General features: G+C 39.5%; 1 protein-coding gene across 13 annotated transcripts in view; it reads left to right on the forward strand.

Annotated features, from left to right (window-relative positions):
- ncam1a (neural cell adhesion molecule 1a) overlaps positions 1-23,364 on the forward strand; it is a 295,827-nt gene that overhangs the window by 244,938 nt on the left and 27,525 nt on the right. For 4 of the 13 annotated variants that reach the window (XM_028030588.1, XM_028030590.1, XM_028030593.1 and 1 more), the window contains 5 exons: positions 656-823; positions 5,364-5,489; positions 16,042-16,044; positions 20,595-20,719; positions 22,133-22,313. In XM_028030588.1, the coding sequence (XP_027886389.1) occupies positions 656-823; positions 5,364-5,489; positions 16,042-16,044; positions 20,595-20,719; positions 22,133-22,313 (603 nt within the window). Of the gene's footprint in view, positions 1-655; positions 824-5,363; positions 5,490-10,331; positions 10,347-12,136; positions 12,185-16,041; positions 16,045-20,594; positions 20,720-22,132; positions 22,314-23,364 lie in introns of all 13 variants that reach the window. The other 9 variants (XM_028030589.1, XM_028030591.1, XM_028030595.1 and 6 more) reach the window with 4 other exon arrangements.

Genomic DNA, 23,364 nt, shown 5'->3' on the forward strand with positions numbered 1-23,364 from the left:
TGGTTTACTAATTAAAAGTTTTGAAACAGCATTTTAGGTTATATAATGATAACATTAAGATAAGATTAAACAAAGGTTATTAAATGAAGTCAACATCCACCTGAGCATCTTCCCTGGAGAGAATAAAAACAAAGTTAGCTCCGTCACAAGGCAGGTTAGTCTCTGCAGAGCGCTGCTTATGAGACCAAATCACCGAGTCCTTTAATCATGGCTCAAAGTGCATCACAGGCGGGATCTAAACTGTTGCTGGAAACTCGTTAATGTCATGTCTAACGGCCCCTCTGTCATTTGGTGGCCGCCGTGTTTGTGGCTCCTTGGTGGCATTAAATGCAGTTCAGCTGCAGCAACAAGCACAGGGAAGGTTTAATGAGACAAACATGCAGCCTTGTTATTAAAGGAGGACCTCATTTCTGATGTTTACCCAAACAGAGGAATCATTTCTGCAGACTGCTGCTAACCTCAGGGTTCAAATGTTAGGAAATCTTTCTGAATTAAAGTGTAAAAACTGATTCCCTCTCCTATACACAGTCAATTACTGACATTTAATTTACACTTTCCTAAAACTTAACTCCCAAAAATGGCAAAAATGATTTTTATCCAATAATGAACTTTTTGGATCAGAGGGTTATCTCTCTTTGTTTTGTTGTTGCCACAGAGGTGCCGTCGTCGCCTAAAATTGAAGAAGTGCAGCCGTTCTCCAGCACGGCGGTGGTGGAGTTTGAGGAACCCTTCTCCTTGGGTGGAGTGCCGATATTAAAGTACAGAGTGGAATGGCGTTTGCCTGGGAAGGAGTGGAAAAGTGAGGAGTACAAAGCTAAAGACGGTGAGTTTTTTTTTCTTTTTTTTCCCCGGAATGCATCTCCAACTGGAAATGAAATAGAGAGAGACAGGAGGATTCATTCTGGATTCCTCGCTGTGCTTGATAAATTGGGAGCAGCATGCAGACTGCTGCAGACACACAGTTCTGCTCCATGAGATTCAGTGTTGAGGTAAACAGAGAGTCCAGCCTTCCCTACATTTCTCCCCGAAAGTTGCTTAAAAAATGCATTCTAACAAAGCGCAGCGGCTATTACAAGATGCCCCTGGTGATCAATTAACTCACGTTCAACCCTGTTTTATGATTCATCACACGTTGGAACTGACATCAGAACCTTGTAATTAAGATCTCAGATAAATCTCCCGTTGGTTTCATCAGACCACCCAAAAATTGTTGCTTAGTTTCAGTAAATCTTTCACCAAAAGACCAGTTAGTTGTGCTTTCTTTTTCTACAGCTTCCTCCATCTACGATAACCTTTTCATTAAATCAGCTACATTTAACTTTTAATTAGCCCTTGGGATCAATAAAGAATCTTGAATTGAATTTGAATTGTTATGATCTTGTGATGATATTGTCAGCAAACAAACAGTAGTAAATATGTAGACATTTTCTGTTTACATATTTACTCGTGGGTGTCTATGTTCTCTTTCTGCAGGTTGCTTTTGGTTTCATAAACCGCTCACACAGACATTTGATTACTTCTTTTGCATAATAAGTAGCATGAACAACCACACAAAAAATTGCAATTCAGTGAAATGCCGACATTACGCATCAAGATCTGCAATTTGACTGTAGTCCCTGAAACAAACATCTGTCCATGTAATAAAACAGTTGCTGTTTCCATATTTACTAATGGACAACTTAACCCTTAAAATCTTTTTGCCAGCTGGCATTTACATGAAATTACCCAATTATTATTTTGTTTCTCCATCACGATTACATCATTATTACTTTAGCTTCAAGTGGAAAAGCGTCTCAGTTTTCTAAGTGTTGAAGTGTTTCCGTGCGGCCGACTGGTAACAGCAGGTAATCCAGACATGACAGTGGCTGACGTCAGGACAAGAGGTAGAGCACAGTGCAGTGTAAATGACAGCGGGTTCAGATGCTGACAGGCCCCAGATAATATCCCTGTCCCAATGACGGCTTGCAGCGCACACAAATCTGGATGCTTTTCGTCTCGCCTGCCACATGGGACGTATCAGTCAGCGGCTGACAGGCTCAGCTGTCAGCGCCGGGCCCGAGAGCCGCCCGTCATGCAAACATGTTCGCGAAGCCCAACACACGGCTGAACAGTAAATGCCACCAAAATATCTCAGCCTTTGCTACAGCGGCTTCTCCACCTCCGAGAAATTGGAGCGCTTTCAAAGCGGAGAAGGCATTTTTCCCGAGCCTTGTTAGCGTTCCGAAATCAGACAGAGCAAACTTGGAGCTGCTGGAGCAGCAAAATGCCAGGGAAGAAAAGAAGCAAAGTGTGGCTGATAAAGAATTATCAAGTGGCGAAGTGTCTTAATAGAAAGGCTTTTGTGTGTGAACCGGAGCCGACGTCACGTGTTTGAAGTCAGAGCTGTCAGAAGTAACTGGCTCGCCCACCACAGTATAATCATACAGAGCCACCATGTTAGCATATACTAATTAAAGAAAGCTCTAAATGAACAGACAGCCTTTACACAGAGCTGCCTTCACATTACAGTACAGCTGGATTATCTATGTTGGAGAAACTATTTGTCTTTGTAGCTGAACTTTAAAGCTGGGATTTGAACAAACTACATTTTGCTCTTCCGCTTTAATGTTTGTCTAAAGTCTGTAGTGTGATGACAGAAGCTAGAATTGCACCAGTCATGGCAGCAGCCATTCTGTTCGTCTTTTTCTACACTTTTGTTTGTCATTTCCTTTGGTTGAGGTGTTGCACATTTAGGATGTGCAACATCCTCCCAGCTGTAAAGATGTTTGCTCTTACTTTTTTACCTTCAGATGAGATGCTGGCGTTTTGTTTTTGTTGGGGTTTTTTTTGCAACCAGAAGCTGGCAATTAGCATCTCTACAAGTTTAAATAGCACCTCAACTTTGACCCCAAATCCCAGAGGAGTTGGAAAGAAGGCTTCATGGGTGCAGAGCAGAGACAAGGAGGAAGTTCAAACTGTCATCAGACAGAGATCTAAAGAGGAAACATCAAAAGCAAATGAGGTGGATTAGCAGTGCTAGCCAACAACTGATGATGTCATCCAGAACATGTTACTGTAAGAATATAGTCTCTGCCACATATTGACCAGTTGGAATGTCATGATAGTCTTGACCGTCATACCGCAACAGTCTTCAGTCAGAGGCTTCCTTACGTTTGTGCGAGACTGACAGCTACTGGAGATCCTTCCAATAGCAACAATTGTTTGACGATACTTGGACGTTATGAGTTATGCTAATGTTTTATTTCACTTTTTGATAAATAACATATTTTCAAATTAATTTAATCTACTATATCCCAGGGATCGCTGTGTTTCTTCAGGCACCAGAGCAGAATCTTTCATTTTAAATTGTGCTTCTCTCATATCCTCAGAATTAGACTGATTAATTAACAGTAACATGTACAGGCGTCTTCGTCCCACAGCATAAGGATTCTTTGTCGCAGCACAGAGGGCAGCAGGGGCTGAGGAGGGCTGAGTTTGTAGCAACTGTGAGGTTCTGTGGAGATAACCTTTTCCAGAAGCAGCAGGAACCAAATTACTGCAGGCGGCCGAGAAATTTCATCAAAACACGAACTGCTTCTACGCTGACATCAATTATATTCCAACGCTAAAAGCTCTGAATCCATCTGGCGGAACGCTTTCTAGTTGTATGTAAATAGTTCTCTCTGAAACTCCCTCTGATTGAGATGTTAATCTCATACATGCTGTTGCAGTAATGGAGACATGTTGCACAGGTGTTTTTTTTTTTTCTTCTTCTTTTTGCACAACTGAAATTAGCTCTCGGCTCTGAAATCACTCTGCTTTGTGTCGCTCAGTGGGGCATCAGCCAAGTAGCTCTTTATGACACGAGAGGAAGCGCATGCATGTTGGGTGTGTAGAATCCTTACGTTATCAGATAAATTCACCTGATTCAGGAAACTGATATTGATTGCTTTCCCTTTGTTCTACACCTGATGGCTCTTGGGTTTTAATAGATCCTTAATTTAATTCATTTCCCTGCAATTAAATCTGTATTGGGAGCCCACAATGCTCCCCCAGTAATTATTTTTTCAGCCTTTTGGCCTGCTTTCTTCCTGCTCTCACTTTTTACCCTTTCACTGCAGTGAGAACTCCTCTCCTGGGGAAAAAGTTGTTAATTTTGTGCAGCTTTTCTCTGAGTTAAATGTTGGGGAATGTTCCATTAGTAACATACGTTGCAAAAGTGATTCGTTCCTGTTTAACGTTTACACTTTTGGTAATCTTACGAACATAAACCTTGACACATCAGGTACGTAAGTGATATGTAAAGTTGGGACGCAACATCGTTGGGTTGATACATGGTAGTGGCATTATCATGCTGGGTGGCAGGGGGGGAGGGGCTACACAGAGTTGATGTGAAGACTGATGGAGCTAAATCCAGGAGGATCTTGGAAGAAAACATGTTAGAGGCTAAAAAGAGGTGAGACTAAGGTCAAGGGTCAGCTTCCAGCATGAAATCATGCAGTCAGAGATATTATAGGATAGCTTAGACCAAAGCACAATCGTGTGTCGGAATGGCCTAGTTAAAGTTCAGATCTAAATTCTGTGGTTTGTTATGACAGCTGTTGTTGTCCAGATGTTTTGCTACCATCTGACTGAGTTCAAGTGATTTTGCAAATATCAATGTACGAAAGTGTTTAAGCTAGCAGACACCTGGTGGTTTTAACCAGCAAAAGATGATGGTCTGAAATAAACTCCGCATTTTATTTGATGTATTTTCTAAAAATAATAATGATGTGAGAAACACACATCCATTTCCCATGTTTCAGAATTATATTTTTTGCTATTTTGTGTTGGATGCAGAGCGGCTGTTTATCCATTACTTTGCCTTCACTAAAGACTTGAATTTCCAAGCCACTCTGAGTGATGAAAATGTCTAAATAACTTCATCATCGTTGCATTTCTGTTTTGGGATCCGATAATGCAAATCCACTGATGCACTCTGAAGAGAGTCAGTGCAGACCACGGAGGAGAAAGCCAGTCAGTCCTGGAGGAAGTTTGATGAAAAGGCTAAGCAGAAAACGAAACAATGAGTCATCTTTTGGCTTTGTTGCAGGAAATGAAGGTTTCTAAGGAAACATTTGTACACCTATTATCTTCCCGTAGACTCTATAACCAGGCGGAAGATAAGCAACAACTTTATATCTCAGGTCGACACAAACAAGATAAAGTAGCATGATTTAAATGGTGAAGAGTGGCTTTGGCTATTTATAAAGAATAAAAGAGAAAAATATGACGGACTTCTGTTCCTACTGCGGTGTTTTGATCCAATTAGCATCTAAACAGCAATCAGCTTTTTCTCCTTAGACGTATCATCTGGTGTAATGACTTTGGCATCTTTTCAACAGACATGACCAGGATAACCATCGTCGGACTGAAACCGGAGACGACCTACGAGGTCAAGATGTCCGCCATCAACGGCAAAGGCGAAGGCGAGAGCAGCCGTTCCAGCACTTTCAAGACGGAGCCAGTCCGTAAGTGCCTGCCTCTCCTCCCTGCTCCAAACAAGCCCTGACCCTGCAGCTTTGAACCTAATGCAGCTCACCCCACCGCGTCCAGCAGAGCCCAGATGCTTCAGTCCTCTTTTCTCACGCCAAGCCCCGCCGTAGTCCTCCTCCCATCAGATGGGAGCACGAAGCCACCGGCCGCTTCCTAACTCAGCTGCCTCATAGAGTTACCTCTGCAGGATGCATAACGTGTGTGTTTCTGTCCTCATGAATGTTTGTGCCGTGCGAGATGCCTTTGCATCTTTGCCCACAGCTGAGGTGATTTAGATTTTTCTTTCTAGACACTTCATACGTATTTATAAATCTGATTTACACTTCACTGCAGGGAGACGCAGCTCCGTATTTATAGATCACCGGCAGCATGAATTTTTAATATCGCAGCCACAGGTCAAGTCCTCCTGAGGAGAGTTTAGATGTGGTGGTGGTGATGGCAGTGCATGATGAAGAGCAGAGGTATTTCAGGAGGCTTTGAACTGTTTTTTTTGTCGTTTTTTTTTTTTTATGAAAAGGAGCAAAGTCATTTGAGAGGAAGGAAGATTATTAAGCACACAGTGAGCTCCAGACTTTTTTCTGAAGGGGCATCCAGTTGGTTCTCTGGAAGCAGGATGTATCACAAGCCCAGCGCCTCCTGCACTCCACATCTGCACAAATCTGACAGCGGCCGAGATAAAACGATTCAGAAATAATCCATCTTGATGGGTTTCTGGCGATGTTTTCTCATTCCTGAGGGTTTAGTGGGAGAAACCCGGGATTGAGTGAGCCGACAGACTTCATTTCACAGTGAGCCAACACATTTTAAGAGCTGAATGTAACATGATCGACATATTGAAAATTATGGACAATACAATAGAGGCGATAAGGAGGATAACATTTTAGACCATTAGTCCTGAGGTGTCCTAATAACCTAAACTAGCTTATTTAAATATGTAAATGCATTCATCAAATGATCCACTTAATGAAACTTAGTGCTGACAAAAGTCCAGCAGCGCAGAATCTGGTCGTCTGCGGTGTTTTCAACATACAAAGTTTTTAAAAATTTGATTTTGCCATTCCCATTTTTTCTTTCAGATCATACATGTACAGCATCTTTCACATATACTGCCACCACTGGTAAAGATGTGTAAAACCCTTTAAATAAAACAGCATCCTCCCATTCAGTGCATTGTCACAAGAGGAAGTTTTTTAACGTAGCAGTCAGTTTCAGTTGTCTTTTAATGTGTTAGTTATTGCTCTGATTGTGAATGAGGGAAGGTTTAGGTCTTTCCCCATTTTGAAGAATAGCTATGAAAAGTGGGCCCCATGTGTCTCTCCATATGTATTTGCTATGAAAACAGGAAGTGATGAATTAAAAAAGAAAATACATGTGTTACATTTAATTCATAGAGGTTGTTGGGGTGCCATTGGTTGTAATACTGCAGATTTTGCAAAAATAAAAAAAGATTAATAATGCAGGATCTATTTTCTATGGTGAAGGAATGGACTTAAACTCAATTTAAGATTTTTCTTAAGTTTCTTTTGAAAGTGTATTTTACACGTTTTTACCAGAGGTTGCCAAGTTACAGCAGGCAAAAGGTTGAGATCAATACTGACTAAAAAACAGCATAGATGTGGTTTTTTTTTAATTATTTGAGTTCAGGTTTCCTCAGCTAACATGTTTGCTTGTATAAACTGGTGATTTTATTAAAGTAGAACATTGTTGCTGTTTTTTTTTAAAGTGACCACAATAGATAGTTCTAATTGGCTGCTTTATGACAGCAATGTCTAATAGAAAGCATATGTGAAAGTTTAACTTAAAGAATATGGACTGAGAAAATTGAATAGATTAGGGCAGATTGTACAACATCTTGCAGAGTTTTGAAAAATTGTAAACATGTACCTTTTTCAAAACCTTTTGTGAATAACAGATGTATATTCTATTGGATTCTGAACAGGAGTAATTTATTCTATTTTCTACAGGCATTTCAATATTTAGCATGAACAACGTAAAAAAAAAAAAAAAAACTTAAGTCAACAAAATGTACAGTGTTTCAGTTTAAAATGTGCTCTTCTGCTTCATCACTTTTAGTTTAATGCAGGCCTGCTTCAACTTTACACTTGGCACCAGTAAGTAAGGAGACTTTTATTGATCTAAATGTTTCTCTCGCCACCAAATGCCCCATCCGTGCGCAAAGAAGCGAGGAGGTAAATTTCTGTTCGATCCAAGAGCCGCTGCTCATTGCTGCTCACTCAAACAGTGGTTGGTAGGGTCACGTTGCTCTGGCTCTTGTTTCTTAGAGCCCAGTGGCTTGTTTTTGAGTCCCTGTAGATCTGATAAAAGCAGCAAAGAAAGTGAGGCAGGAGGGAGAGAGATGAAACTGACGGAGATGTTGTCATGGTAACACCAAAAAGCTGCCTTTAGCACATGAAGAGTGTTGAGATTATGTTATGGGTTTTTAAAATTTTTATCTCCATATATTTTTACTTCATTCGCTGCATTAAAGTTGATACTGGAGGACTTAGGAAGGAAACTTCGCGCACCATGTTGCAATGCGCATGTCATGCATCAAACAGGCTTTTATTGTTTGGATTTTTGATTTGCAGAGCGTGCCGAATGCACACCAGCAGAACTGAGCCTACAAAAATGTGCATGTTTGTAGGTTTTGGTGACACAATTTACTGGAGATCAGATGACTGTGTGTAAATTTAGGATATAATTATTTTTTAGTCATTTTCAAAATATTATGTTATCATATTGTAGCTTTATCTAGGTGACACAAGTTGAGGACGTGTAGGAGCGAGATAGCGGTGGTGGAAACAAATCTCTTTTTTTTTGACACGTTGAGATGGGGACACAATAGTTCTTATTCTGTTAAAAGAAGAAGTTGATGGTAATTAGTAACCTAAATTTGAGGGACACATTGGAATTGCACTAAAAGTGAAAATGACTGGGACAAGACTCGTACCATATGAAGGTTATGTTAGAATAAGCTGAAATCATTGGAAGCACGCCACCACACCCTGCAACTATCAGCCAGTAGAGCGTCAAGCGAACAATATCAAAGCCCCACAGAACTCAGAAAGTGGAGCAAATTATGAGATTCATTCTAGTGTTTGTGACCATCTGATCCATGGCAGCCAGATCGGTGTGTGCCCTAAACAACAGCAGTGTTTTTTGGTGAACAGATGAATAAATCACATACATAGCAGAGGAGTTGCAGAAGGATTTAGTTTTTCTAAAGTGATAAAAAGGTGTTAGGCTCATTATTTACCTGTGAATGGAGTCAGCTGTTTGTTAGTTCACATTCAGGCGAAGCCTTTATTTTCTCTCAGAGCTGGAGGTGATATTTTCCAAGTATTCTTTATTTGTCTGAAGTATTTAGGTATGCATTATTTTCTTATTGAACTGAATCATCGATTTATAACTGATCCAAAGCCTTCTGAGTGAAAGAACTAGGTGATGGTTCTCTAGCTCAGAAAAATTTCTTAGAAATTAAGCATTAATTTCTAAGAAGATCAACAAAGCTCCATCATGTTATCCATTCTGAGGATCTTTAACCTTCTTCTCATTCAGATCTTCACATCAGGTTTCATGAATGGATGTTTGTTTTCCTGTTTGACATCCTTTGTCTCCTGCTTCCATCTGCACCTCATCACCTCGCTGCTCCTGTAGAGAAGTCCCCTTCAGCATTTTCCTTATTGTGCCTGATTCAGCATTGTTATGAAGATGTTTAATCTGCTGTTCGAGCAACAAATTCACTCTTCTAATTTTCCACTAGTCTGTAGACATAAAATCGAGTTCATAGAGACTTTAAATTGCATTTGCAGAGCTGTGAAAAAGTGTTTGTCCCTTGCAGATTTCTACAAATGTTGCTGTTTTGCCACATTAACATCATCAGACTTTTTAAATACAATTTTTTTTTTTTTTGGCACACTTCTACTGGCATCGTCCAAGCCTGATTACTGTTTGACCTGAAGAATCAGGAAATGACTTCAATAGATCCCGTCTGACAACATGAAATAGTCTAAAAGATCTCAATATGCAACAGTTCATGTTCTGATCGAAGCGAAGAACAGATTGAGCCTGGAAAAACGTCGCAAACCTGTTTCTAAAACCTTCCACAATTGGAGAGAAAGACCTTCTCCGACCAACCAGGAAGTCACAATAACCCAGAACCACATCTAAAGCTCTGCAGGTCTCACGGCCTCAGTGAAGGTCAAAGGTCACGATTCAACGATACGACCGCACAAATACGGGAGAATTTCAAGGCCAATTCCAATATGTTCCACAAAGAAATCTGGGAATAGGCAAATTTTCCAATAATCTGTGTTTATATTCAACAGAAAAATTTGCTCATGCTGAACCACAAACAGCTGGGGGTTCACTATAGTTAGATTACCTTTAATATTGATACTGATGATCTAAAACATGGAATAGAGACAAAACAGCTCAAATCTGTGAGAAATCTCTAAGGGTCTCAATGCTTAGAGATTATCCTATATTGTAATTTCTGGTATTAAAATCTTAGAAGAGATTTTTAAGTTACTCTTGAATTAAAATATTAGTAGACGGAGGGCTGGAAGTCATTACATTTCACTTTCTAGTTGTGTGTTATGACAGCATCTTTTAAAAGAGTGAAAAAGAAGAGAAAGCAAATGCATAATGCTCAGGGAGGCGGTGTAGGAGAACGGCACAGGGTTAATGATGCAGCAGGACACAGCTGCCCTTTTTCATTGATCATATTTCTCATTTTATTGTTTCTGTTCTCTTTGTGTTATTGTTTTCTCATGTTTTTCCCCTCCATCTATTCTGTATTCCACTGGACTTCTCAGAATATTCTCTCACAAGTAAGTTCTTCTTCTCCCTTTCTTATCTGCTTATTATCTGCAGTTTGCATCATTTCCATTGAACATTCTTCATTGTTAACAATGTTAACGACGAAATGACGTCTTTACCGATTCCCAATCATTCTTCACATGTCCATTTCCTTAATGTAAAGTCTATTGAAGATGTTTTCACATAGGTGCGATGACAGTAGTGAGTTTTCCTGTTTCGCCTTTTGTGTGAAATGCAGCAGTGGCTCAAATCACTTTCAGACATGGAGAAAAGACATGAACCCTAGAGGAGGCCTGAGTCACGCAGTAATCAATGTCCACCCAGATCATTTTTTGCAATAGCGCAAAAACTTTCGGTCTCTGAAATAAATCATTCAGACTGAAACCGTCAAAATATTCCAGAAAGTTTGTAACCAGAAAGTTTGTAACTTAGTCTGTAAAAGAAGTATTCATACACCTTGAATTTCTCCACATTTTGTCACGTTTGTCACAACTACGAGGTTCGATGAAAACATTAGAGAGCAAACAGGATCACGAGGACCAAGGAATCCAGCAGACGGGCTGTTTAAAAAATTTAAAGCAAGAGTTGGATTTTAAATTTAAAACAGAGTTGGGTTTTACAATAACTTCTGAGTTTTTGAACATCTCGTAAAGCTCTGTTCAATGTGTCATCCGAACATGGAGACAGGAGGAACCTTTGGTTCTGCAAAGTACCAACTCAGGGGTGCTGAATACAAAGTGAAGCCAGAGTCTTCAGACTTCTCTATAAAATCATTTGAAATCATGTGCTGTTTGTCTTATATATCAGAATTATTCAGCACTGTGTGCTAATCTATCACATAAAGTCCAAATAAATTACTTTGAAATTTCAGGTCTTGATGTGATAAAATGTAAAAAGGTTCAAAGGGTATGAATACGGTCAGAAGGCAGGTAAAGCAGCTGCGCTTATTCTAAAAGCCTGACTTAATTTGCACCTTAATTAGTCAGACAGGATGGAGGCAGCGTCCAGGGAATAAACTCCAGGTATGATGGAGATGGTGTTTACTTCAAAAATGCTCTTATTCCTACACTGTGAGGAACCCAGAATCCCACAGGACCATAAAATGTTGGACTCAATTTTGGGAAAACAAATATTCATCCAACTTTGTTCTTGTTTTCAATGACTAAAATAATGACTAAAAAAGTAATGACTAAAATATGCGCTCTGACATTTTCATCAACAAAACCATTGTTTGTTTTTCTGTTTTGCTCCCTAAAAAAAAAAAAACTTAATCAGATTTTAATGGAAAAGTAATTTTGATCCAAGAGTCAAAACTGAATTAAAATATGCTAAGCTGCTATTTTTTTTTTCACTAATTATCCTTCCTCACCTCAACTGAGCTTACCAAAATTTTGCCTTTTTTATTTTGACATGATTTGAACCATGAATAATAAAACTGGGTGCAGATTTATTTCCCTGTAGAACTCATCAGCTCTGGCAGGTTATTTATTGTCATTAATGCCAATTGCATCATCATAGGCCATACTTTATAGTTAGCTCTCATTTGCTTTGTTACTGAAAAACCTTAAGTTTTCAAATATATTTGAAATGCAGCCATTACAGCAGGTGTAATAAATCTCCACACCTGAAGGTTTAACACAATGAACAGGACTTGAGCACATTGTTGGTGCTCAGCTGTTGTCCAATCAGATGCTGGGTCACGTTAACAGCAGCAGCTGCATGGGAGCATTCCTGCCGTTTGTGATCATCACTAAGCACTGAGGACTCCTGCTTCTCTCACGCTGTTTTCACCATTTTTCAGTTGCATCATCGATCCCACCTGCTATCGCTGCCACCACTATGGCCATTAGTGAGTATATGCGAGTCCAGCAGTGTGTCTGTCACATCTCTCTCTCCCGCCTGCCTGGCTTCACACTTAGCATAGATGTTCATTAATATCTGGTGTGGCTCACAGGAGGGATCGTGTTCCATGTGATGAGCATAACCAGCCCAACACAGAACCAGCTTATATTGGCAGCTTAACTGCTTTCCTAACTCTGTTGATTCATCCTTAATCCCACTAACACTTACCAGTTTAAAAGGGACAAACTGACTGGTTCTGCAGGGTTCCTACACATTCGAAGTTGCACACTTTTCTCAAAAGATCTCAGAACTTTTCAACCGATTTTTAAACTCTAAAGTTCATCTTGAATATATGACCAAATTTTCTAGATGGATGGATGGATAAAAATATGGAGCGACAGATGGAAAGCTGGAGCAGCTGGTGAGATGATGGATGGAGAGACAGTTGAAAAGATGGACGGACGTAAGGATGAAAGAACAGAGGTTCAAGCGGTGGGGTCGATGGACCAACAGATGGAAGGGTGAATGGACAGATGAAAAGATGGATCAACTGGACACAACTTTTAAATAATTGGAATTCAAAAAAACTTTGAGAAAACAAATATTTTTTGCTTACTAATTTTTTCAAACTAATCCCAATTTTTGTATATTTTTAAATTCCTTTCCAGACTGCATAGGAACCCTGTTTGTGGTTGTATATGTTTATGTCTTTAGGTTCCCCATAGGTTAAAACTGTGAATCTGTTTCATTATGACAGAGGACGTTTGCGTTTCCTGTGGCGTTGCTCTTACTGAGTGAATCAGTGATTTCAGAACTAACGTGCTTTTAGTAGAGGTAGTGATAAAATACTAGCATGTTGCTGTAAAGGTTGTGGGTTTAAATCCTAACCTTTGTCAAACAGCATGTTTATGCTTTTGTGTTAGCATAAATAGTGAGTCATACTTACAGCTAGTCAAACCTTCTGTCTTAAGACTGTAGCTCAACAGGATAAATCTTATTGATGTTGACCAAAACCAACGTTGGTGTCTTAGTGTAAGATTGTTCTGTTGACCAAACTAAAGTATCATTTTAACTCCAATTTTAATGTTTAGGATGAAAGAAGTGATATTTCTTCAAAAGAACAATCTAATCCCATCATTACACTAACTCCATCCTTTATCACGAGTTAGGATTCCTCTCAGCATGTAGTCTTCATCTAATCCTCCAAACCCTGAACATACATAAACATCTTTATTATCATCATATCAGTTCAACTTCCAAATGTCTTTCAAAAAGCTGTCTTGTCATGACTTCCTGTAGTCACCACGTTCCAGATCAAGTCCTTATTACGTAGGAAATCAGACCAAGAAGAAACTGAGGTTTGTTCTGCTGACGTTGTGCAGGACTTTGACTTTCCCCTGTGGAGATGGGTTCTTTCTCTTCATAAAGGGACTCAGCTACTTTTCACCCTGGTACTAATTAGCATCTATTCGTAATCCAGTCATGTCTATCACAAATTCCTTCTAACCCACCAGCTCATAAAACTGTTGAGAAATCCATCAGGTTTTCTGGTTTCAGTCTAAATTCATTGCAGGTTTATAACATTGAGTTTGTGTTTTACTCTTCATTGCTTTTGGGTGCAGGTGGGATTTGTACTTTCAGTTCCTACTAGCGGGTATCTGGAGTGTGTGGCATGTCGGGGTAAGTCAGGCCACAGAAGAAAGGTTTTACTGAAAGGTGCCTTTTCTTTTCTGTTGATTTATTTTTCTACCTTCTCTCTGCACACAAACCGATTTCTGACTCAAGTTTCTTGATGAGTAGATCTTAAAAAAGGACAGCTAGAAGAAGGCTAGGGAGTGTCTGTGATCATTATGGAGAATTTATTATGAGACATACAAATGTTAACCATCAATATAAATGAGCTTCTGTAGTTCGATCACTTACATTCCTTTATAGAAACTCTTTATCTCACATTATGTAGCAAACAGCAGGTTATATGTCAGAAAAAGGGAATTGTTGTTGCTTTTCTTTCCTTTTCTTTCTCATAGAAAGTATTCCTGGCTCAGCGGGTCGGTGTTCAGCGGTTTCTGTCCTGGTATTGATGGAGCTGATGCTGCCATTAACTTTATTTTAACCTCTCTTCTTTTTTTCCCAATAGAAAGTACTACTGGTCCAGTTCTTCTGTGTTCTGCTTCCTTAACAAACTTGTTTTTTTCTTTTCTACAGACTGCACTGATGGCCCAGCTCTTTTCTGATTAGCTCTAAAAACACTGCCTAAGCTGTTGTGGCCCTTAACGTGGTGTTCTGTCTTTCGTTTTAGAAGAGTTCCCCTGACTCACTACAGTATTTGGTCCAGTTGTAAAACTTCCTGGACAAAGACAGTGATAGTTTTGCTGCCATCAACGTTTTGCATTTTCTCCTGGGGTTTTTAGTCATAGAAAGTTCTCCTGTCTCTGGTCTCTTTCATTGACAAAGTTATTAATAGTTACTGCTTCCGTGATCCTGTGTTTGTTTCATGTTTCATGTGTTCCCAGAGAAGGAACAACAGGCACAGTGGTTCTGTGTTTATTTTTCATTTATGGTTCATACTGAGCCTGGTTTTGTTGGATGCTCACCTTTGTTAAAAAGGAGATATTTCTGCCCACTGGTGCCACATGCTTGCTCCAAACTGCTGCTAAGTCGATGTCTGAATGCGAGCAGCTGAGCTCTGGTATTTTAAAAGTTGCTTATTTTGGGGGGGATAAAAAACAGTTAATGATATGAATGATTTATTTAATATTTGAATACTATAATATTGTGAATGTGTATTTTTGCTCAAATATAAGATAGTTAGTCTGACACCGGACTGTGTTGGTGTCAGACGCTGTTGATTTATTCCTGTGTGGCATGAATGGACTAATTTGGATCTTATGCAGAACCGGGTGGGAGGGGACTTTTACCTGCTGCTCTGAACAAGAGGTTGCACAGGAATCACTGACACCACGCTTTTTAATTTCTTTTTTTTTTTTTAAAGTTCACTTTTAACTGACTAACGTTTCCATGTGCATTGCCTTTGTCTATGCAATAACCTCCAGGAATCCTCTAAATGAACCGTGCGCTCTCTGTAGTTCGACCACACTGGTCATGTCTCAGACGCAGGTTGAGACGCAGTTGGCTGCTCGTGTTCACAGCTCGTGCATCATCATTCAGTTGCTCCTGCGTCACTGTGACAAAGGTAACAAATCCTCAGGTCTGGTGTCTGTCAGGTCTTAGATGTGTCAGCCGGCTGCAGACCCTCAGAACGCCATCCGGTTCTGCAGAGGCCCGGTAATGGATGTGGGCCCTGCAGAACCAGGTGAGCTGACGCAGTGAACCGTCTAAGACCTGCAGGACTCTGGCTCCTGAGGTCTGACGGTGTGTCAGGTTTTCATGTGTTCATACTTAATGTGTTGTTTCACACTTGGTTCTCATGATTGGTACATGGAAAACTGCAGACGTTCCTCTTTCATTCATGCCCACATCCGCTCCAAACCCAGCTGCTGCGTAATTGCTTTGCTTTCTTTTTAAATTCATTTGATAGGTTTTTTTTAGCTGCCTTGTGCCTCTTATCTCCAGTAACCTTTTTAAAAAGATTCAGTTGAGGGATTAATCTGCTCCTCTTGTTTTGTTTTGCTATTTTGTCTCTAACATTTTCACTTGTGTTTTTTTTTGTTGTTGTTGTTTTGTTGACACGTTTTCATCATTTCAAAAATGTTTTGTATGTTTTCCATGTGGCTCCCCGCCCCGCCCCTCTCCCCGCTCTGGCCCTCCCGTATTTTCTTTGACCAATCATGTCCGTGCGCATCATGTGACTGCGCCATGCGGCTCTTGCATGGTGCTGACGATGTGGTCTTCGGTGATCAACAGAAGGTAATTTTTCTTTCGAATTAGATTGAAACACTTTAGATCATTCTGTCATTTTTCATTCAACTTTAGCAGAGAAGTACTAAGCATGAAATCATCACACCACAGATATTTCATATCATTCATCATCATGGTTGTAAAATGAGCCCCAACTAATTGGATTTAACCTATAATAGGCCCAGGTTTCAGGTTTAAAAAAAAAAAAAAGTTTCATGTTATATTTGAATTTTTAGTGAAACTGAATTTAGGAGACTGCCTTAGCTGGGAGCCATTTTAAAACAAATTAACAGAAATAAATGTCTGAATTATTTTATTTTATCTGTAATAAATTTAAATCAGGATTTAAATGTGGGACTTACACCACGTTCAGAATAAAGTGGAAACTGGTTACAGTATCTGGAAAATAATAATAATAATAATAAATGAATGGAGCACTAGACCTGTTTTAGCCAGCTGTCCAACAGTGTGCAGCAACAGGTGGAGGAGGGGCAGTGCTATATTACTTTCTATCAGCCAGATGAAGCTCTGGTTATCTTGACACTTTCTCACAGAATCCCTTTAGACCACAAAAACTCTCTGCAGTTTTTAAAACCGTACATTTTCAAAACCCAATACCAGAAACAGACTCCTCCCTAATCTTTGTCTTCCGTTTAGTTTTTCTATATGTTCATATTCCTGGGTGCAAAAAATGCCGTAATGAGTAATATTTTTCTCATATTTGTATTTATCTTATGCATCCTCACAAGGTGCCACCTGTAGCCATCTGCAGCATTCTGACCGCTCAACACGATCCTCCACAGGATCATTTTTCATGCTTTTCATTTTAAACGAGCTTAAACTCTCACGCTCCACTGACTGGACGCACTGCGACACGTGTGCGTCTCCGCAGCGTGCCTTGCAAATTAAATGTCTTCTCTTTCCTCCTCCCCTCATCTCCTTCCTGTTTGCACGTGTCTGCGTCCTTAGTGTCATTTTCTTCTTGGTGAGGGCACAAATTTAACTTCTTTTTGCTTTTTGCTCGGTTACGTTCAGCAGCAGACAGAGGTGTGAACACAAAACCTAGAACTGCTTCTGTATGTTTCTAACTTCTGTTGTCTCTGGTTGTTTGCTGGGATGTGAGGAAAAGGTGCCACCGTCTGCATGTGGACTCCCACCACCTACAGGCATGACTTATTTAGAAGTGATGGGTGGTGGGCGCTCCACATGCTCCACCCTCTTTGTGTGGCACCTACTGTACATTTTCCAGCCCACAGTCTGAGTCTCTCATCCTAACCGCTTCACTTTCTCTCTCTGAGTGTTATAGCTTCAGAAAGTTTGTTCCTAATCCAGACTGATGCTTGTGGATTACCGCTCTGAATGCTCCACTGCTCCTGCTGCTGCTTTTACTAACACTTTCTAATTTATTTCCAGCCTCAGTTATGCTCACCCCAGCCTGCTGGATTGTAGTCTGCAGCACTCTAACCCTACAGAATAAAATGTCGTCATGCACATTCATCTCATTAACTTCAACTACTAGCGCTGATCTGTAGAATATTAAAAATCTGTGCAAGAGAAACTTTTTTAGGGCAATTTAAAATAAATGCATGAATTCTATTTTCTCCTCTCCTCCGCTTTCCGGAAAATTAAAGCTCGAGCCGTGTGCGATCTGTTTTCAAAATTTACATAACCAATCAGCTTACAGCTAATGAGTTTTTGTTTTTTTTTTAGTCGCAATCTCCACAACCATCACAAAAGCGCATGAGAAGGAGCAAACATTCGAGACAAAACGCACCAAGAACCGCGCTGACCTTCTCTCCCATAAGCCTATGTAAATGTTATTAAAAGTAATAGGATAACATGTCCAATCAAGGCCTACAGGCTCATTATCCTGCGACCGAGCAGAAATTACCCAGGAGGACGGAGCTGATAATGAGGAGCCTGGAGGAGAGCAGCACCTCCGTCAGAGAGCAGCCTGCCTAAAACCCTCATGCTGTCCTTCAGCTGATAATCCACACTCAGTCAATTCTAACGCTTATATCATTCCTCACCCTGGCCTTAAAATGTTGGTTTATTTCTGACTCAACAAGTGCTTCAAATTAGCTGCTATGGTTTATTTATTTATTTATTTACTTTATTTTTTATTTCTTTTTTTTTTTTTTTCCAAATGTCACATGGAAAAAGCAAGCTCATTTGTTGAACAGAAATGATATCTCTTCATGTACAAGTGCAGCGGTACGAGTGGTTCAGGTTTTGGGAATGAAGCCACTCCAACTGGGTTACTAGGATACACTGATTTTTTTTTTTAAAACATGTTTTTTTGTGACTTCTTTAAATGTCACTTTGCTATGATCAAAAACAGATTCGAATCGACCATCTTATGACAAGAAACAAACCAGCTTAGCTGAGATTTAGATTTTAAAATTCTTTTTTTACTAAATACTATCTAAGTACCCTGAGCAATTATTGACACCCCAGGTAAAAATGTTTGTGATGTGTAAATCTAAATATTCAGTCCCTCCAATGTTTTTTTTTTTTTTTTGCAATTGTACTATCATAGAAAATTATTCAAAATCAACAAGCCCTTGCGTTTTTTTTTTTTCCCCTAATGCGCCATTTTGAGTTTATTGCAAATATTCAGCAAAGATGGTCAAAAATACAAATGACTGCTAACTCCCACCTGCAGGTGGCAGCATTTCTTACTTCTACTACACTTCTGTGCCTCAGCCTTACTTGATGTACAGCTATTTAAGTTCTTTAAAGAATAAAAAATACTTGTGCTTTCTTCCCATTTTTTTTTCTTCTATATGTAGATTCTGGAAAAGGCTTACTGAGTAAAAAATAATGCAAAAGTAATTGCAAATATGTCTAGAGTAGCACCACAAAATCTATGATTTTGATTGCAAAAAAATCACAAAATCAGAAACTGTTAAAATGACTGAATATTTATCTTACCCATCCATTCCCTTAGACTGAATTTATTTAAAATACAGAATTTAAATCACCTCAGTTGTAACTAAACAAGTCTGAAGAATGTGGATTATCTTATTGAGCCACTATTCCTGAACCAGGGCTTTTAAATTGAAATGAATGCTCCTAATTCACACTTCAATCTCTAAATAGCAGCAAAGTGCTTCCAATATGATCCTTGGTATGTGTGGAATGTCTGGCAACTTGGCTGCTTTTAAACTGGATGACGCTATAAGCCAGTCGTCTACAACATAGTTGGTTTTCTTGTAGCCGTTTTCCTGAATTATGAAGAGAAAAACACATCTTTATTTGAAATTCATGTTCTTTAGCACTTCCAATTTGGAAGAGTGGCTAAATTAGCTTCTCATTTCCATCATTTTTCTCTCATCAAAGCATCAAAAGTCCTGGATTACTAATCCATTTCCTGACATTCTGATTTACCTAAAATCATAAATTAAAAATGCATCCAGTTACATTTATTTCATGGGAACTGTTACAGATTTAGCTTAAAATATCTATGGTTTCCTAACTTGGGATTAATATTCAGCTATGAATACCTACAGTCATACTAAATGTTGAATTTATCTTAAAGAAATAAACATTAAATGTTAGATACAACAAATGCTGTGAAATGTATGCTTATTTTGTAGGCTGTTTATAGGCCATTGCAAAGGTACCAATAACTGTTAGGGCATAAAAATATCCCCAAAAGGCTTTTTTTGAGTTTGGTCCTTTAGTGTCAACAGTGTTACAGTATTATACAGGATAAACAAGGGACAGCTTGTATGACAATATAATTAACATTGCATATACATTTTACAGTCATCTGAATCCAACAGCTTGTATTTGAAGAAACGGTTCCATTTAAAATGAAGTCAGTTCCAAAATCTTGTTCAGCATTTACCCTAGAAGAAAACTTTGGATTATTTTCGGTTGGGTTCTGTGAAGTAGTGATTAGTAGTAAGTGAAACACCTGATGCATCCAACACACCTGAATAGGATGGCTGTAATGGAGGTACCTCGCGCCTTAAGGTGGTAAACTTTTAGAGAATTGCTCTGACTGTAGACATGGTTAAACTTAAGCTAGTAGCTATTTTATTTTACCCATTTTAAGATGGGGAGCTTAGAAATGGAATGCCATGTTTTATTGTATTTCCGACATCAAAGAGTTGTCTATCGCAACAAACTTACACAAAAGCCCTGAGCAACTTGTGAAGAGTAAAGTATGCATTTTGAAAAATCTACTTCATCTACATTTTTACCAGACTTTAAGAGTACCAGAAGGTGTAGTCCCAGCGATTTCCTAACAGGAAATATTTATTTATTTCTAAATGTGGACTTTTTTTTTTTCCCTCAGTGAATTAATGTACTCAAAATTGTGGTTTTATTTCTCTGAATTTTACAGTGTGACATGATGCTGCAAATTCAAATTCAACTTGCCATGCAAGGAAATCCCTGGCTACTCTGAACTCCTTCACAAAACCCCTTTGAAATGAAACCCAGATATTTTCCTTAGTTTGTGCGAGTAAACTTAAAATGCGTAGCATCTAGAACACAGACTGGGCTAAACATATTGATGTAACTAATAATAATGTTCCGATCTTGTGCAGGGGAACCAACTTCTCCCATACTAGAAGTCACACCTGTAAAGAGCAGTAATTCTGCTAAAGTCAAGTGGACCAAGCAGGATGACGGAGGCTCACCCATTAAGCACTACCTGATCAGATACAAGGCTGTGAGTACACCGGGCAAGGAGGTAACAGGGTGCCACTTTGCCACTTTCTCCATTTCTTCACCAATTAGCATGAGGAAAAAAAACAAAGTCCTGGAGACACCCTGCTGGCAAATGGCAGCAGGAGATACCAGCTGGGTTCTATCAGGAGGAGAAGCGCCAATAGCAACACAAAACACATTTAGCCTCACTTTAATCCAAGCTATTGTTTTAAGGCAACAATTTGTATCGTCTCGAAACAAACACACGCTCCCAGACTGGGTCCTGCCAATTTTAAATGAGCATTTTTCACTGGGGAGAAAGGAAAATTACCAGTAACACTAAATCCCCAGTTGGCTTCCAACCAGTGGTTGTTTACAACTGAGTTCTGTTAAATGGTAATTTAAAAAAAAAAAAAATCATTTTCATACAGAAACACTAGATTTGGCTTCTGAGAGGATCTTTCTTTGAGAGGAGCTTAGCTAACGTTTGGGCCACCTCAGCGGATGTTAGCTGCTGGTTGCGATTCAGAGTTTGTAAAACTAAAATACATTTTAGACTTTATTTAACCTGGAAGCCCCAAGTGAGTCGATGCAGATCTCTTATTCCAGACAGTCCTGGTCAAATTATGAATCCAAATGACGCAAGACATGAACAAAAACTGTATTCTATAACTCTAAACCAGATCCAATCAGACGAAACATTTAATGTTTTAGGTCACTTGAGGAAATCAAGCTGATTTATATTTGTTAAATGCCAGAATAATAAAAATGATTAATATTTTAGAATATATTTTCTTCAAATTCAGAAATGTACACATTTTCTCACTATTTTGGCCCAGTTCTCTTGACCTTCTAAAGTCTGACAACAAAGTTTGGTCTGCAATCATACGAGCAACAAGACATCTGGCAACAAGACCCAGATTGGGTTCGTTGTCGATTGAACTTTCTGGTTGAGGTTTTTGTGAAGTACACCAGAAAAACTCCCTAAAAACTGTAAAATTCCCCTGTATTTGACAGACGAACGTAACATGATGTTCTTCTACCCTGGGATGATCCACATGCGTCAATGTCCGCATTTCTCTTCTTGATATCTCGACTCATTTCTTTAGATTTTCCACGATGTGTTTGACATGTGATTAGAAATACATCAATAAGTTGTGAATTAACCTATCAGAAACTTAATAAGCTGGTATATCATCTGAACTTTTACCAGACAGTTTACAGGCGTAGGAATCTTCATGCATGTTAATCCAAACAGACCTAAATCCAAAAAAGTGTGGTTACTTAATTTCAGTGTAGTGTATGCATAAATCTGGTTTCAACATGTTTTATTTTATTTGGACTGGTGGCAGGCAGGCATTCATTTTGAAATAACCGCCTCCCTGTGCTACACTGTGCTGACGCCTGTCCTGTCTGCCGCCCCGCCCCTCACCAGAAGCATATGTCTGACTGGAAACCGGAAATGCGCCTCCCCTCTGCCAGCGATTACGTAATGCTGAATGGCCTGGACTGGAACACGGATTACGAGATCCTCGTGGTGGCAGAGAATCAGCGGGGCCGATCCGAGCCGTCCATCACTTCCTTCAGAACAGCTTCCGAGCCCACCACCGTCCCAGGTACCACTTCCATCATTCCGCCTCAGACATCCACACACAACACCATCTCAGGCTCCCACCGTGACCAGAGGGCCTCTGGATTTAAAGTCTCCGACTTGCACTCATGATCTGACATGAATAATCTAGGATCGTCAACGCAGTTTATTGGGATTTTATTTGGTAGACCAAAATGAAGTAGTTCATAAATGTGACGTTTAAGAAGAATGAGGTAAAAATCGAAGATTTTGGCATGCGTTGGTGTTCAGCCCCTTTTACTTTGATACCAGCTGTTAGTCCTCCCTTCATGGCCTTTATGCAAGAGTGGTGAGAAGATGCTGTTTTGGATCTTCTGTCCATAGTTGTTCTAAATAAAGGATGCTTAGTAACAATAACATAATGAACAATCATAATAGTCTTCATGGAGTCAGTCAGAGGTTTCTTCAGATCTGCTGTAACACAGACCTCTGCCACACAGCTGTTAGCATCTGCAATGACTCCTTAAAGAAACTTGGATAGTTTAAATTACAACACCTTTTTGATTCATAAAGTACTTTTGAATTGAAATAAACATACAATGAGAGCTGCAACGGAGTTGTGGAGATTAAAGCATAATCGGGATTTAAAATGACCAAGACAAGCTCCGTCAAACCTGATTGAACTGAAACCATTTTGCACAGAAGAATAGACAAAAACATTTATTCCTACATGTGGAATGCTGTTGGAGACCAGGCTGAAGCGCTTCTACAAAGTACAGACTCAGGAATATCAATTTACTGCACTTCATATTTATGGACTACTGTATGCTAGGCTTCCACAAAAAATCCCATTCAACTGCCTCGCAGTCTGCGGTTGTACTGTAAAGGCTTGAATAATTTGAAAGAGGCTGAACATTTCTGCATAAAAATGTACATTTTTATCTACATTTTTATTGTAGATAAAAATGAATCAGATGTTTTAAAACTGCAGTGTGTTTTACATGGGGGACCTGGTCACGGTCAAGCCTCTGCTCCGTTGTGTCTAAATGGAACCTCGTGACCTCGGGCTGCCTCCCCGTCGCGCTAAACCTGAGCAG

Source organism: Xiphophorus couchianus, chromosome 11 (genome assembly GCF_001444195.1).
Source record: "Xiphophorus couchianus chromosome 11, X_couchianus-1.0, whole genome shotgun sequence".
Lineage (NCBI taxonomy): Eukaryota > Metazoa > Chordata > Actinopteri > Cyprinodontiformes > Poeciliidae > Xiphophorus > Xiphophorus couchianus.